The 16,948-nt window shown below is 37.7% G+C and overlaps 1 protein-coding gene across 1 annotated transcript in view; it reads right to left on the minus strand.

Annotated features, from left to right (window-relative positions):
• Positions 1-12,878: 12,878 nt before the first annotated feature.
• The window catches only part of vps37d (VPS37D subunit of ESCRT-I), a 33,584-nt gene continuing 29,514 nt past the window's right edge, over positions 12,879-16,948 (minus strand). The window contains exon 4 of the mRNA XM_044221415.1: positions 12,879-16,903. Within this exon, the coding sequence (XP_044077350.1) occupies positions 16,373-16,903 (531 nt within the window). The 3' untranslated portion in view covers positions 12,879-16,372. The remainder of the gene's footprint in view (positions 16,904-16,948) is intronic.

Here is a 16,948-nt window from a genome sequence, read left to right on the forward strand (position 1 = left end):
CTTATTGTTCATTCTTTGTCTTTTTTGCTTTCTCTACGTTGAATATGTTATCAGAAATATGATTATAATAACTATTAACAGTGGTGGAATATGTAAGTACATTTACTCAAGTGCTGTACTTACACATTTGAGGTACTCCCATTTTATTGAGTATTTAATATTTCCACTTTATGCTACTTTATATTGCTACTCCACTACATTTCAGAGGGGAATATTGTACTTTTTATTTTAGTACACATATTTGTTACTAAATTTGATAAAAAACAAGATTAAATAAGATTAGATAAGATAAACTTTATTGATCCCATGCAGGGAAATTAAAGTTTCACAGCAGCAGTGGAGGAAGAAGTACTCTTAAAGTAAAGTAAAAGTAGCGATACCACAATGCAGAAATACTCTGTTACAAGTAAAAGTCCAAAAGTAAAAGTACTTATCATGCAGAATGGCCCATTTCAGAATAGCATATATTTTATTATTGGATTCTAATTATTGATACATTAATGTGTTCACTGCTTTTAATGTTGCAGCTGGTAAAAGTGTGGCTAATTTTAATTACTTTATATATTTTATCTGCTGGGCAGCTTGTGAATTTTCCCGCGGGGATCAATTTTCTTATCTTATCTTAACTTATAATAATACATTATAATTTATTTGTTGATTATATTTTGTACTATTAATCTGAATCAAAGTAACTAAAGGTATCAAATAAATGTAGTAAAAAGTACAATATTTGTCGCTCTGTAATGTAGTGAAGTATAAAGTAGCAGAAAATGGAAATACTCAAGTAAAATATCAGTACCTCAGAATTGTACTTAAGTACTATAGTAATAGTAAAACGCTGACAGGGATCATTTTACTGCAGAGTGAGTACTTTTACGTTTGATACTTTAAGTAGACTTTGCTGATAATACTTACATACTTTTACTAAAGTAAGGTTTTGAATGCAGGACTTTTATTTGCAGTGGAGTATTTTTACAGTGTGGTATTAGTACTTTTACTTAAGTAAAGGATTTGAATACTTCTTCCACCCCTGCTCATTACTCATGCAGAAAAGTGCTGATGCAGCAATGCAACATTAAAGCATGTTTACATTTCTGTTTTCTGGCTCCAACAGAGACTTTGTTGTTCTCACTAATAAGCCAAAGACGAACTAAAAGGGACAAAGGTCAGGTTAAACAAGATTCAAGAGATTTCAAATGCAAACACACTGCAGACATTGTTAGTAGCTATACATTGAAACTATCAGCCACTGCTGACACTAATGTTACAATAAAAGATTCATCGGCTTGTTTACAAGTCAGACGTGTAATTTTACAAACATTAGCAGCTGTTTACAAGCAGGTCACGTACTTCACCCGGGTCAGCACCGCCTGTCAGTCAGGTGTGCTGGTGTCCAGTCGCAGGACCATAAACGCTAATTTGTTAATGTTTAAGGTCTTTAAAATCACTGGTGCTCAAATCCATTAATCCATTTTGGAATAAGGCTGTAACATAACAAAATGTGGAAAAAGTGAAGCGCTGTGAATACTTTCCGGATGCACTGTATGCTATGATATTTTCCCATTTATACTTCCACAACATATTTCTGAGTGTGCAATCATCTCTTCTAGTATATTATGTACATCATATATCATGGATCTACGTCAGATGTTTAGTTCTTGTGGCCACTGTGTGTTGTTGTTGGTAATGTTGTCTGTGTTTGTGTTGAAAAGCGCTATAAAAATATCGTTAAAACAATTCACACTTAGATAAGTAGCGATGAATGAAACAATAGAAATAATTGTTATAAACACAGTCAAGTTAAATGCAAAGCACTAAAAGTTTTATAGAGATTATAATAATAATATACTGAATATATTATATAATAATAATACAAAATATAATCAACTAATAAATTATTATATATTATGATAAATTAAGCTACCCGGCAGTATGTATAATTATTAAAATTGGATCCACCTTTACCAGCTGCAACATTAAAGTGATGAACACATAAATGCATTAATAATTATAATCCAATAATATAATAAACATTTGCATAATGAGTTATTTTACTTTTGGTAATTTAAGTATATATTGATGCTGATACTTAATACGTAAAATAAATGTAGGACTTTTACTTGTAACAGAGTATTTTTACACTGTGGTATTTCTACTTTTACTTGAACAAAAGATCTGAATACTTCTTCCACCTCTGCTGTTTACTATTTTAAGTATTAAAGAGAACAAAAGTATAAAATGCAGTCAGAACTCATCTGCTTTTGTCTCTTTATCGATAATCTCTGCCTCTCTCTCTCTCCACTAAATGCAGTGTACAAAAAAACTGTGACAGCTGACCCGACCACTACAGAGCATCAGAGAACTGCTATGATTAGCATGAAACATACAGTATTATTATTAACAATTAATGCTGCAATAAAAATGTGTTTTTTCCCCTCCTAACTGTCCCAGTTCTGCCAGCAGACCGTCTTTCATATGCTCAGCGATGTTTGAAAAGGTTCAGCAACAAACTACAAACTTTTGATGTTCACACTTTCCCCCCAGATGCCCTGCAGTTAACAAAACAACACCTGACACCTACTGCAGCATCATGTTGGAGTGATGGACCTTGTTATGGCAGCAGCATGTCTCTTGCAGGGGAAGTTTCGTTTAAAGACTGGCTCCGACATGAGGCAGATTCTTCTGAAATGGCTTTCATCCCATTTGGATTTACAGAGGCGAGTTAACTGGGCTTCATCTGCATAACAATGAAGAGAAAACTGTTGAGAGGGAATAGGCGCAGTGAGTCTGAAGCAGCTGAGACGGAGATGAGAGGGCTGAGTGGAAGATACAGAAGTGTATGCTAATCTGAACGAGCCGAGGCTGCTTCACTGATAACAGTCACACTCCATCCCCCATGTGATGGAGGGCAAATTTACTGAGGTGGAGGAAGTACTCACATCTTATACTTAAGTAAAAGTAGTAATACCACACTGTAGAAATACTCTCTTATTAGTAAAAGTCAAGCATTCAATTTTTTACTCAAGTTAAAGTACAAGTATTAGCATCAAAATATACTATAAAAGTAAAAGTACTCATTATACAGAATGGCCCATTTAATGTTGCAGCTGGTAAAGGTGGAGTAACTTTATCTGCTGGGCAGCTTGTGAATTTCCCCCCCGGGGGATCAATAAAGTCTTACCTTAACCTATAATAACAAAAATATCACAATTTATTAGTTGATTATATTTTGCATTATTAATCTGAATCTGCTAAGTAAAGTTATCAAATAAATGTAGTAAAAAGTCCAAAATTCTGTGTTAATACTCCTGTGCAATATACTCTTTTCAGTTTAAAATTCCCTATTTATTGATATTTATTGATACTATTATACGATCTATTACTGCTGTGCAATATCCTCCGTCTCATTATAATCTTAATAGCTACACTTAACTTGACAGTTCATGCACTACCTTATACCATATTATTATTATCATCAACCGGTAAACCCACTTTGTACCTCACTACTACTTTTTATATTTATACCCACTTGATACTTCATTTTCTGACCTGTATTATAGTGTATTATATTTTTTGCTTAGTACTTCTGTTCCTGTGTGCACTGATGTGATAGTGAGCTGCTGTAGCAAAAGAGTTTCCCCTCGTGGATCAATAAAGTATTTCTGATTCTGATTCTGAATATTTGCCACTGGTTTGCAGTGGTAGAAATATAAAGTAGCAAAAAGGTGGAAATACTAAAGTGCCTCAAAATTGTACTTAAGTATAGTACTAGAGTAAATGTACTGTAACGTGTAGTTGTTCAAATGTAATCTGTAACTCACAGTGGTGGAAAATAACTAAATACATTTACTAAAGTAAAATAATTGAGTCCTTAAAGGGACAGTTCACCCCAAAATTAAAAATACATATATACCCGGTTACTCCGGTTAGGAACTATTTCCTACATGAAACTGCTCACTGTGGATTATCTTGAGTAACCGGGTCGTGATTTCGGGAAAAAGACGTTGCTGTTCAGTTTTTCAAATGTATTTTTTTGGCATCTAGTCCCATTATATTCGAAATATGCATCTCTACGGCCGATATCTCCAAAACTCGGCAACTCACACCAAAACAATCTAGATGGGTAAATAGCAGTACAGGTAAGAGGAAACATTTTACATGTATTTTTGTATGTATTCATACAAAGTTTCATTTTTCATAACTCTTGTGCAGCAACTTCTCAACCTCATTCTTTGTTGTTTTGAGCTCCTTTTCAGAGCTTATTTTAAAAAACAAATTAAATTTAATACAGCATCATTTCTGCATTGACAGATTTTCACTTGTTTGAGGAGAAGAACAAAGTTTTTAGGACATAATTATACACAGAAATGTTTTCATGAGATTGGGGTTTTTTGATTAAACTGCCCAACAGTATTTAGAGTAGTTAAAAGTTGCTATATATATATTTTTTTTTTTTTTCTGAAAATAATTTTGTACTTTGACTTAAGTAAGCTTTTGATTTATATTTACTCATTTACGTACAGTTATGACTGTACAGTAACATATGGACAGTGACGAAAGGCTTAAATGTAATCTCCATCCATTTTTCGTAATACGCAAAACTGACTTATTCTTGACATATTATTAAATAGTATATTATTATTACTTTTTTTCTCAGAATTTTTCTTTTAACATTACAACATACTCTCAAAATATAATAACTTTATTCTTAGAATTTCAGATTTTGTTTACGAAATATTGTTCTGAGAAATTCTCTACGGCAAATTGTTTGCATGCCGTTCTTAACTTGGCCTTTATCATAACATATTGATTAAATATTTAAAGTTTTTTGTGGCGGTATATTTTATGAAACTGCAGCAGTAACACAAGAAATTCCACAGAGAAGAAGAATTACAATGATCGCACCTAAAAACGGATCAAACTCCTTGACGTAAGCTCATGACAAACAGGAGGACAACTTCAAATCGGAGTGGCAAATGTATTTTATTGACAACTCCTGGATCCATATGGGAAGCAAATGGAAATCATTTCACATGTAAACATGTTGTTAAGGTCACTTGAATGTTTGAGTGTTGGCAGGAAACACACTGCAGCAAGAAGAGATGTTATCCTACGGAAAGTCTTCTTCAATAATATGTCAACATGATCGTATTAGTAGATTGCGTATGTAAAGCTGAGCATGCATAAGAACTTTCCCAGCAGCCTTCATTTAACCGCCTAAAATGATTGATTCAGAGAAAATGCATTGACTGCAGAACCCTTTTTCTGTACAGTTTAGAAGATTTCCATCATATCCTTCAAATCAATCATGTTTAACACATCAGAGGCCTCATAGATAAACAGTGTTTATGCCCTGAAGTATGAATATCCCACATTGCAGATGATTTTGGGATTTAAACCAGACACTCTAGATAAAAGAAACTGCTTACAGCTCATTCATGACCGAGATTATTAAAGGAACACACCACGCTTTTGGGTTAATGTCCCATTGGAAAGCACCCGATGAGAGCATATTAGACATGCTAACAGACGTGCCATGCTAACACCTACACCATGTTGACTGACAGAAGGCTACTAGCAATATCCAAAGTAAGAAGAGTTTCTAGTTTTTAAATGTTTTTTTAAAAATGCTGAAACGATTAAACGTTCAGTCGACAGAAAATTCAAGCAACAACACAAAGCGCCTACAGCCACGCTAGCGGCTCTGTAAGGCTGGGGCTATGAGCTATATGCTAGCATCAGAATGCTAACATGCTCAAAATGACTATGTTAACATGCTGATGTTAAGCAGGTGTAATGTTTATCATGTTCACCATTTTAGTTTAGTGTGTTAGCATGCTAACATTTGCTAATTAACAAAAACACAAAGTACAGCTGAGGCTGATTGGAATGTCATTAGTTTTGCAGATATAAACCAAAGGCTTTGGTCAAACTAAAATTTTGACCTCATGATGGCGCTAGATGAAAAGTTAAGGGATCAGCAAAGCTTTTAAAATTCATCATAAGGGGAACATGAATGTCTGAACCAAATTTAATGGCAATCCATGCAATAGTTGTCGAGAAATTTCACTCTAAACCACAAATCTCAACCTCATGGTGACGCTAGAGGAAAAGTCAGAGGATCACTAAAGTCTTTAGGATTCATCCTCCGGGGATCATGAATGTCCGTAGAAAATTTCATGACAATCCATCTGATAGTTGTTGATATATTTCAGTCTGGACCAAAGTTGTGGACCGACTGGCTGACCAGCATTGCCATCCATAGAGCCGCGCAGCTGGATAAAAATGCCAAACATCCTCTGTTTTCAACCTCTCAAATGTGAGGATTTGCTGCTTTTCTTTGTTCTATATCTTTGTAAATTGAATATCTTTGGGTTTTAGACTGTTGATCAGACAACACAACCAATTTTAAAATGTCACTTACAGCTCTAGAGTGATGAGCGCTTTTTTTTTTTAGAACAATCGATTAATTAAAAAAATACTCAACAGATTTTGTTGACAATGACAATAATCGTTAGTTGCAGCCCTAGTTATATTTTTATCATTCAGCCTGTGGATTCATGGAGGTTCAAACAGTTAATGTTACTTCTTTGGTATGTTAATTCATTTAAAAGCAACCAAATGTAGAAGTGTTGTGAATGTTATCTTTGCTCCCTGTGACAGTGTGGGCAGCCATGTTTATTAGCAGCACATTATGAGAAATTATGCCCAAGCTCCTGACTTGGAAGGTGCAATTATGTCTTAGTTTTATAAGCAGTGAGAAGGAAATCCCATCTTCTGATTTATATTCGCTGTATAGGCATTTTCTGATCTCTAAATCACCTGATTGGTGGAGAACAGGTTGAAAAAGCTATTTGCACTCACCCTATTCTGGCCTGCTTGCTGTGCTAACCACTGAGCAACTGTGCTGCCTTTTAATTAACTATTAAATGATTCATTAATTAGTGTCACTGATGGAGCTACCTTTAATTTAGGACCTAATTTCTGGTGTGTAATTACTGCTGCGTTCATTTTCCCTACACACACTCCACCTTTGGGTCCTAATAAAACTTAATTGGCGTCTGCCTGTTAATAAGAGCATTTATGATCCTGCTTATGTACATTTTTATAAATCTACTACTCAAACCTGCCATATAATTTGAGTTTACACACCTCTGACATGACCAATCAGTAAACAAATGTACAGTATGCTAACGCTATCGCCCTTTAAAGTTGTGGCTAACGTGTTGCTTATTTACACATCAGCAGACACAGAGCAACATTAGCATTCATTAAATCCAATTTTCATCCTCCCTTAAGCTCTGGCTCTTTAGCTGCGAGATGTTTGACTTTCTTCAGCTATCCGCTAACTGCCATTTGGTGGGTTTAACAAGTGTTATTTGCTGAAAACAGCTGCTGAAACAAGGTTAATGAGAGCAGTAACAATACAATACATGCAGAGTTGGGTGATAATTACATTTTGGCACATCACTGAATGTTAATATTAACAAGACTAAGAGTCTACAGCCACGCTAACTGCTCTGTGAAACTGTACATGGCTACATCCACACTAAAACGTAATATCATGTAGCTGATTGTAGCGGTTTTAATAAAAACAGCATTATCTGGGAGGACCTGCACGCGCATGCCCAGTGTACGTGAATGGTCAAGTGATATGCGTTGTCAGACGCTTTAGTATGGGCGGAGAATGAAACGGAGTGGAAACGCTGGTAGTGTGGATGTAGCCTTAGGCACAGCGCTACTGTAAGTTAAACGCTAACATGCTAACAATGGCAATGCTAACATGTTGATGTTTAGCAGATATGTTTATCGTGTTCTCCATCTTAGTTTAGCATGTTAGCAAGCTGACGTATGCTAACTAGCACTAAAGATAAAGTTCAGCTGAGGCTGATTTGAATGTAATATGTTTTGCAGGTATTTGGTTTTAAACCAAAGTATTTTGACCTCATGATGGCGCTAGTTATTACAATTCATCCTGAGGGGAAGACGAATGTCCGAACCAAATTTAATGGCACTCCATCCAATATCTGTTGAAACAAATAACTCGAAACAACAAACGTCAACCTCATGGTGGCGCTGGAGGAAAGTCAGTGGGTCACCAAAGACTTTTGGATTCATCCTCTGAGGATAATGAATTTCTGAACCAAATTTCATGGCAATCCATCGAGTAGTGTTTTATCTACTGTTGTATTTAGACAGTAAACGTTTTACAGAAAACAAAAATATCAACCTCATGGTGGCGCTAGAGGAAAAGTCCAGGATGACCATTCTTGCTCTGGGAATCATGAATTTCATGGCAATCCATCCAACAGTTGCTGTTTAAAAAATATGGATTAATGTAGCTTTAAAGGCGAAGATAACCAATGTCTGCTTTGGTGGTTTCTGTGCTGAATCCCACATGCAACAACTGTGGTGAAGAGATTGTGACATTATGATTTCTGTAGCTTTTCTGTGAAAGCGTTCTTATATGACAGAGTGAAGGAAACGTTGCACAACCCTTTTAAACTATTGTTCTTTAAATTGTCTCCACTGAACAGATTCAACACACAAACACACAGTTGCTGCTCGTTGTGTTTCAGTAAATCAGATGTTCAGACTGCGTCTCAAGTCGACCAGCTGCTCATCTGCCAGCGAAGATGTTCATCACATTTACGGTTCTCAACCACACAGAGAGAAGCTGAGTATGTCCTAATGTACTTATATAAATATTTTAGCATGATTATTCCTCAGCTGCTTCATAGAGACCGGTTTTAAAATGTCCGGTAGGAACAGCTGGCTGTATGTAATTTACTTTTACTAATGTATTCTTAAATTATCAATCATAATTTCCCCCACGACTTATTGACACAAATTGTTCTGTATGAAGCACTTTCATTGGTTTACACCCACTTTAGAAGACGGATGAGGTCGCCATGCTGAGGGTCACCTCACTGACAGTTAATGGAGGGACTTGTTAATGATTTTCTCTCCCAGCTGGACCAGTGATATAAACCAGTGACCTTCCAGTCACACACCTGCTGGCATTAAGATAAGTGCTTTTATTCTTTTCCCTATCAAACACTTATTGCCTCTGTAAATCTGAACTAATGCGATATCGAGTCTCTAGTTTTATGTTTATAGTTTCACTTAAACGTGAATTAATGGACAGGTTTGATTTATTTTCTTCCTCTCAGTCGTGTATTAGTTTTCTATACTGGCGGTTCCCAACCTTTTGGCTTGTGACCCCTTAAAATGCAGCAATGTCTACTAGTTGTGACCATAATATTAAATGTTTTATTTTAATAATTTTAATTTCAGATTTTTTTTGGCCACTTGGCGGCAGCAGAAACAAGCTGTGAACACAACACTGACATAATATCCCCTAATAAAGTTGAACATGTTAGCAAACAGTTGTTCATTTAGACATCCAGCAGACATGGAGCAACATTAGCATTAATTTGCAGGCTAACGTCTTGCCATCAAGTGCAATGTTCACTCTGTTTTTAGCTGTTTAAATGCTAAATGCTCCACTAAGTCTATATGTCTGGTGCTGGACAGGTTAGTGTGCGGTGGCTTCATCAGAGCTGAAGCTCGAGACTGAACCAAAATGTAAAGCTGAGATCTGTAAAAGCAAAACAAAGAGCTCAAAGAAGAAGTTTAACTTTGACCTGTAATCAGCTGCTATGAACCTCCATTTAAACCGGTGAAAGTGACAGTTAGCGCCGGCTAAAAACAGAAGCTACTAGATTAATGTTTTGTACACTGCTCTTTGCTAATAAGAAGATAGTTTCGATAACAGATTTGTTATATCCGTCATATATGCAGCAAAATGTAAATGAGAGCAGCTTTGCAGGCAACTAGCAGGCTGTGGTGGACGAAACACAGTAGAGTAAAGAAAGGATTGGAATTTGATTGGCTTTATTTTAGCCGATACAGCTCCATTACAATATGCCAGGATCTGGCCCTATGCCGATCCCTAGGAATGGCTCGGGACATCTCTGTTGTTTCAAACACTGTACTGCTCTTTTCATTTTAAAAACAGATATATTTTACATATGTTTCTTATTTTTTTAATTGTAAATCTTTTATGTTTATGATTCTTGAATTTTGCAGTGCTTGTTTTTTTTCTTTTCTCATACTATGTTTACTGTTATGCACCAAAATACCAAGGCACATTCCTTGTATGGGAAAACCTACTTGGCGATAAACCTGATTCTGGTGTTAATTAACTCTGGACCCCTCAAATTTATCCTGTGACCCCTTGTGGGGCCCCAAACCATACAATGGGAACCACTGTTTCTTCACTTGCAGTTATTTATTTTTATTTTATTCATCTTTTGGATGTTTCCTCTGTTCAGCTCTGAGATATATGCGACTTCTCCTGTGTATTTGTAACCTACTTAACTTTTTGTGAAGCTTTTTCTAAATCGCAGCTTTTGGCTAAAACATATAAATAAGGATTTACCTCCAGTACTTAAATATATCAAACTGTTTGATTTTCAGTATTAGTTTGGATGCCACTGACAGACTGTATCCACACAGAACATCAGTGGACTGTAACAACTTAAACGAGGCGCTGTGACTCCAAAGCTTCATTGTGGCCTTTTGGTTAAAGAGGCTGGAAAATATAAAAGCTGCGTCTTTAGATCATTTAGCAATTATTTTGGCTCGGAAAGTAGCCGTCACAGCACATTATGGCTGTGTGTTCTGCAGCACAAAGTCTCCTCTGGAGATTTTATGGTACTAGAACAGACTCAAGTGACAAAATGTATTCAAGATCACAGCGCTAATGATTTCTGCATACTTAGAAATACAAACTGTTCACAGCAAGACATATTAAATTATTTTTGTTCCTAGACATCCTGATACAAACGGCATTTTCCCAAAGACTCAGGGCTCTTTGTGTTTTTGCTTTTGCACTTTAACATGAATTAATGATAGTTACTATATGTGTAACAAGCGTTTGAATCACACACCGTGACTTATTGTGGGAGCTGACATGCTCTTTCTCATGCAAATCATTTCGTGTGAGGAATTCAACCGTTTCTTTATTATCTTTTTGTCGTAAATCCATAAACAGTTTATATAGGAGGCACCTGCAATTAAATTTCAATTTGAAAAGGCAGTTGAACAGAGAAGGCCAGCCACCTATTACATGACCAAAATGAAAACAAAAGCCAGCAATGCCTTCAAAGGCCAGGGCATGTTAAAGCATGTCGTTATTTTGTGCTTGGCTGGGTTGTTTTTTTTTCCCTCCCTGTGTATTCTGGTTAGAGATCAGAATATCTAACAAGTTGGCATTTCCTTCCTTCAGCTCTGTGTTTATTCTGAGGGATTCTGCCAGCCATGTGCATCGAGTCACACATACTGTAGCTGCTAAACACATGACTGGATGTCAGAGACGTAAGGACGCAAACGAGTTGACTTGGATATTATTAGCTCATCTTCACTCACTACAGCGCTGATCGGCTTTGACATCGGCTCATAATCATCTGGTACGAACGCCTGCAGCCACAGCTCCTTCATCTGAGATGCTGCGATGCAAATCATCTGAAATCTTTGAGGCCGTTTGGCTCAGTGAGTGGCCGCACTTTATTTAAATTTAACGTTAATTTATCTGTATCATGACACCCCCCCCCGAAAAGAAGGCTGCTGGGATAAATCCTTGATAGAAAAAGAGACACACAATATAATAGACTGAACAAACAAAACCACAGTCGCAGAAACAAGCACTTTACATTTTGAGAATATTTCAAACACATAAGCGACCAATCTTACATGAATCATCTGGCCTGAATAAAATGCATTTGTTGTGGGTGGATTCTTGGTTGTTTTAGGCCACAACAGACAGCACTGTTACAAAAACATCACTCTCAAGACTCAAGCAATAACTATTACAACCTTCATTTGGTCTAATGTCACTGCAACAAAGGAATGTCGGAGGTGATTTGGTGTCATTATGGTTCAGTCTCTCTGGCATGGGTCCGGCGTTACCCTCCCCCTGGGTCCATCTGTGCTACAGGTTCAGAAGCGGCACTGCATTTTTTTTTCTCTAAGACCCTGAGTGGACACAGAACTGCATGTTTGGTTGGAGCCAGTGCCCAGTTACATCTAAAGCGTATGTCCTTAAAATGTTATTTTCCCCCTTACTTCAGCTTTGGTAGTTGAAGGAATAGTTTGACATTTTGGTGAATATTGCTTATTTGCTTTCTTGCTGAGGGTTCGATGAGAAGATTGATACCACTGTCATGTGTGTATGGTAAATATGAAGTTGGAGCCAGTTAGGTTAGCTTAGCATAAAGACTGGAAACGGTGGGAAACAGCTAGCCTGGCTCTGTCCAAAGGTGACAAAATCCACCTATCAGCGCCTCTAAAGCTCACTAATTAACATGTTATATCATGTTTGTTTAATCTGTACAAAAACTGAAGTGTAAAAAACACAAGTTGTGGTAACTTCCTGCAGTCTTGTTGTCACTGAGAGGTTGCCAGGCAACCAGCAGAGACTCCAGGAAGTTGCTGGCCAAGAAATAGTCAGGCACGTAACTTCTTCTAAAACTACAACGTGTTGTTTTTACACTTTAACGAGATATAACATGTTAATTAGTGACTTTTAGAGGTGCTGATAGGTAGATAGCTGTTTCCCCCTGTTTTTCTCCCCCGTTTCCAGTCTTTATGCTAAGCTAAGCTAATTATCTCCTGGTTGTAGCTTCATATTTAACGTACAGACATGAGAGTAATATCGATCTTCTCATCTAAATCTCTGCAAGAAAGCAAATAAGATTAAAAATAATTTTCCTTTAAGGGAGAAACAAGAAACATCTCAAACATCTGTGAGGTAAGTTAAAATATTAAGTGATTTCTAAAATCTTGTTTACAAATCAAACTTTTTTCGTAGTGTGCATATTAAAAAGGCGAGGTGTCCTTCCTTTATTTAGTAAGAGACTGTAAGCAAATCCCTGTGGTCAAAGGCATGAAGTTAAATGGCACATATCAATTTAGGATTTTGTGTACCAGAAAACAGACCTTAACCAATCTATTAGGTCTTTTAGCCATTGTTAATTTAAAGATTATAACAACACTACATTCCAAAGTAAGATCTGTGAATGTGGCAACATCGCTAAAAAAAAAAAGTTCAACATGGCAAGAAACACAAGCAGTCAAATGATCAGAAACAAGTAAAGGGGCAGTAAGGGGAATAATTTTACCATTCGCCTTCATTTTCTCTTCCAAATAAGTTTGACTAATCTGGAGGTTTGTTTACAACTTGCCTGATCGTCTGACTGCTCCCGTTTCTTGCCCTGCGTGACTTCTTTTTTGTTGTGGAATATATTTATTGGTTTTCAGTTTTTCTCCACAATAAATAAAAACACAAAAAGCAAAGCAAAACAGATACATAGATACAAAAACAAACAGAAAAAACACAAGAATTGAAAAAAAACAACCCATTAATTCATCATTCTTTCATATAAAAGCTGTATTTCTGTATCGGACAGTACAGGATTTGTTGGGTAACTTAATTTCCAGGTAATGTGTGAAGCATCTCCATATTTTTTGGAATATCTGTAGGTGTCCCTTTGTAGCAAACATCAGCTGTTTTCACGACCGGGCGACTTGAGAGGCTCTTCAGCCTTTGATTGGCAGTTATAATGAACTTTATTTATGTAGAAAGTTGGTACTTCAGTTAAAAATACAATATGTTGCTTGTAGGGATGAAAGGCTAAACAATTTTACCTATTTCAGATCATCAGACAAGAGACCTTCCAACGACGTGGGTGGAGAGGTAGAGCTAAAGAAACAATATAGAATAAGATCTGTATTCATTTTACACAGGACATGCATCTGTTGACACTTCAACTTCTTTTTAGCGATGTAGCTGCATTCACAGATCTCAGCAGTTGAGTGTTATTAGATAGAAATTATGGCCAAAACTCCATAAAAGTGGCCCAAATTGTAAGAAAAACAGGAATCAGAATCAGAAAGACCCTTTAAATAAATCCTCAGAGCCTTGAAATGCATTTACAAATCTTACTTTTTTAAGGATACTTATTAAGGAATTGACGCATTTTAAATTAGAACAACTCTTTCTTTACAATGTAAGGATGTCAGAATATTTTCTTAAGATGTTTTATGCAACTGGGCACTGGCCTGCAAAAGGCATTTTCATGTACTTTGTCAAGCTGTAGTAAGCATGCACTTATATGAGTTATTAATGAGCACAATGTTTGTTCAAGAGCAGAACCATCAAAAACTACAATCCAAAGCTTTTCCATTTAAATGCTGAAGGATGGATAAGGAGAAAAAGGAGAGCGAAATGGGAAGAAACCTCCTAAACCTCCTTATATTCGACTGTGGGCTTGCAGAGCGCTGGCATTCTCATAGAGATTAAATTCCCCTCACTCTGCATCTCAGTCGGGGAGGGGGGGGGGGAGAAATAAAAACAGTGGCTTGAAAGGAGAAGCAGCTCTTCATTTAGCACAGTAAACAAGAAGCTTTGAAGTCAGCCATTTAAAATAGGATTTACATGAATAAATAAATCTGGTGAGCTCAAACACTGTTCATGAAATTGCACAAGAAGGCAGACGGCGTTGGGGAATCATCTGTGATGCCAACACACATGATATGGACAGGTTATTGTCTGGGAATTATTAATAAATACCACCTGCTCTGCTCTACAGTTTTTGTTTTAAACTTTGCTCTGCAGTGATCTAATATCAGCATTCATGATCTTGGGAATGTTTCCAAGTATGAATGTCTTATTTGATGAAAAACAATGAGAGTTTATATTAAACACCACTTTATTGATGCCATCATTCACTTTGATGACTCTTGGCATCTCACACCGCCTCTCTGTCCTAAGTTGTATGAATGAACAATGAGATCCTTTGTTTTTTTAAATCGGCGTTGAAGATGTGTGCTTCACAACCCTGTGCTTCACATCCCTCCGTGTAAAGTATAAAAATAAAAAATTAAATTAAAAATAACAATAAAAACTTTCATGTCCTCCCTAGGGATGGGGTTCGATAGCATTTTATCGAATTCAAATGCAGTATTGAATCCACTTATAGAATCTGAATCCCTCATCGAATCTTATTAATATTTGCAAGTAATTAAAGGCTAAAATAACTCAAAGATCACCTTTTGTTGGCTGAGAAGGCAGAAACACTACAGTTTTTAATGGCAGTCTAATTTGAGCAGCATTATATATGAAATGTATAAAACTTTTAATTTTAGCCGTTACAGACTGCATGTGTATTAGCTACGGCTGATTTAATCTGCAGCTGCTGACGTCGGCTAACAATAAGAAGCTGAAACCTGTAGACGAATTCGAGTTGTAGGCAGAAGTAGACGAGCCGCCGTTACTGCGGTGGCACCTCACTTGTAAAGGATTTAATTTTTTAAGCACCTTTGCCAAGAAATGTGAATATAAAATAAAATGAGAATATGATCATCTTTATATTGTTGTCTTTTCTGTTATCCTCCAACAACAAACTGAGACTTTGGAAAAACAAAAAAATTTAAGTAAAAGCAACAATCCTCTAACTCCATGAAATTAGTTTTACTTTCCTAAATCTCCATTATTATTCATTATTATTAAATCTTCATGTTTCGATCACAGTCTTAGTGGCATGTCAATAAAGGGCCGACCATGAGCCGCTAAAGAAACGAGCACTCTGGCTACACGGGGCCGGTGGTGAGCTGCTAACCACCCTGCATGTCTCTTGCTAGCTCGGTACTACGAATCCTGGCTGAAATGTTTTTGTCACGAGTTTGATGATTTAAATCATAAGTTTAGTAATCCATGCTGCGTTTAGTTAGCTACTCCACGCAGCACTTTCACATCCAGACTGTGGAAGTCAGACAGAAGATGTTATTGTTTCCCCAAATCTGTGTCATAACCAATTTCTGACTGAATAACTTCACACAGACTACCTTCATCTGTTAGAGGGGCCGACCGCAGACTGTGATAAACACGAACATCTCTGCTTCCACTCACAGTGTAAATGTGTTCAGTTCCACTCTGCCACCGCAGTAACGGCGGCTTAAGAGCCCAACACATAAATCAGTCGCCGGATTCGTCTATATGTTTTGGTCGTTACTAATAAAAAAGCATAAAGAGAGATAAAAGGTTTGATAAGAGGTTTGTTAGCGTCTGAGCTAACAAATCCGACTATCGGAGCCCATCCCTGGTCCTCCCTGACTCTGTCCTCTGCCGCCTCACTATCTCTGCTCTGGTTACATTTGTGTGTCATGGATGGAGAACAGAAACGGACGTCTGCAGTGCTGCCTGTCTCTGGATCAGTCTTTGCTTACATGATTGTGACAGCCACTGTTTGGTTCCATGTCTTGGAAGACCTCTCAAACCGGCTTTTCATCCGCTCCCTCCTCCTCGAGCTTATCGGTACGGCGGTTCAGGCTGTTGAGGGTTCGGCCTGTAAAGCTGCTGCACTCTCACCGGCCGCCCGTTAGCCGGCCAGCCACCCGGTAACTGTCCGATGACCCTGAGGCCGACCGGCTGGCCGTGTCCCGGAAGTGGGTTGCTGGGGCTGAGGATGTGGGTCTGTCCCGGCTGGGGTTCGGGTGGTGGGGTACTACTTTGATAGCATGGAGCTGAGGCAGGGGGAGAAACGGGGTAATGAGGGAGGAGGATGGCTGGCGTGAGGCCGTAGCGTACCTGGAACACTCTAAGAGGTCCCTGCGCTACGAAGCCGTTGGGCCTCTGAGGCTGCTCCGAGTCCTTCTTCACCTCTGGGACTTTGCTCTCCTCCGCTCTCTTGGTTTTGCCCGGCTGCCGCTTGGCCTGAGCGATCTCCTGCATCTTCTCCGCTTGAGCTCGGCGGATATGGTACGTCTTCCTGGAGCTTTGGAAGGAGTCCAGGAACTCATCCAGGCTTACGTTCCTCTCCATGAACTTCTCCAGCAGCTCCTGTGAAGCAGGACAGACAAATAAACCGGCATCAGCAGACAGGAC

Source organism: Siniperca chuatsi, linkage group LG14 (genome assembly GCF_020085105.1).
Source record: "Siniperca chuatsi isolate FFG_IHB_CAS linkage group LG14, ASM2008510v1, whole genome shotgun sequence".
Lineage (NCBI taxonomy): Eukaryota > Metazoa > Chordata > Actinopteri > Centrarchiformes > Sinipercidae > Siniperca > Siniperca chuatsi.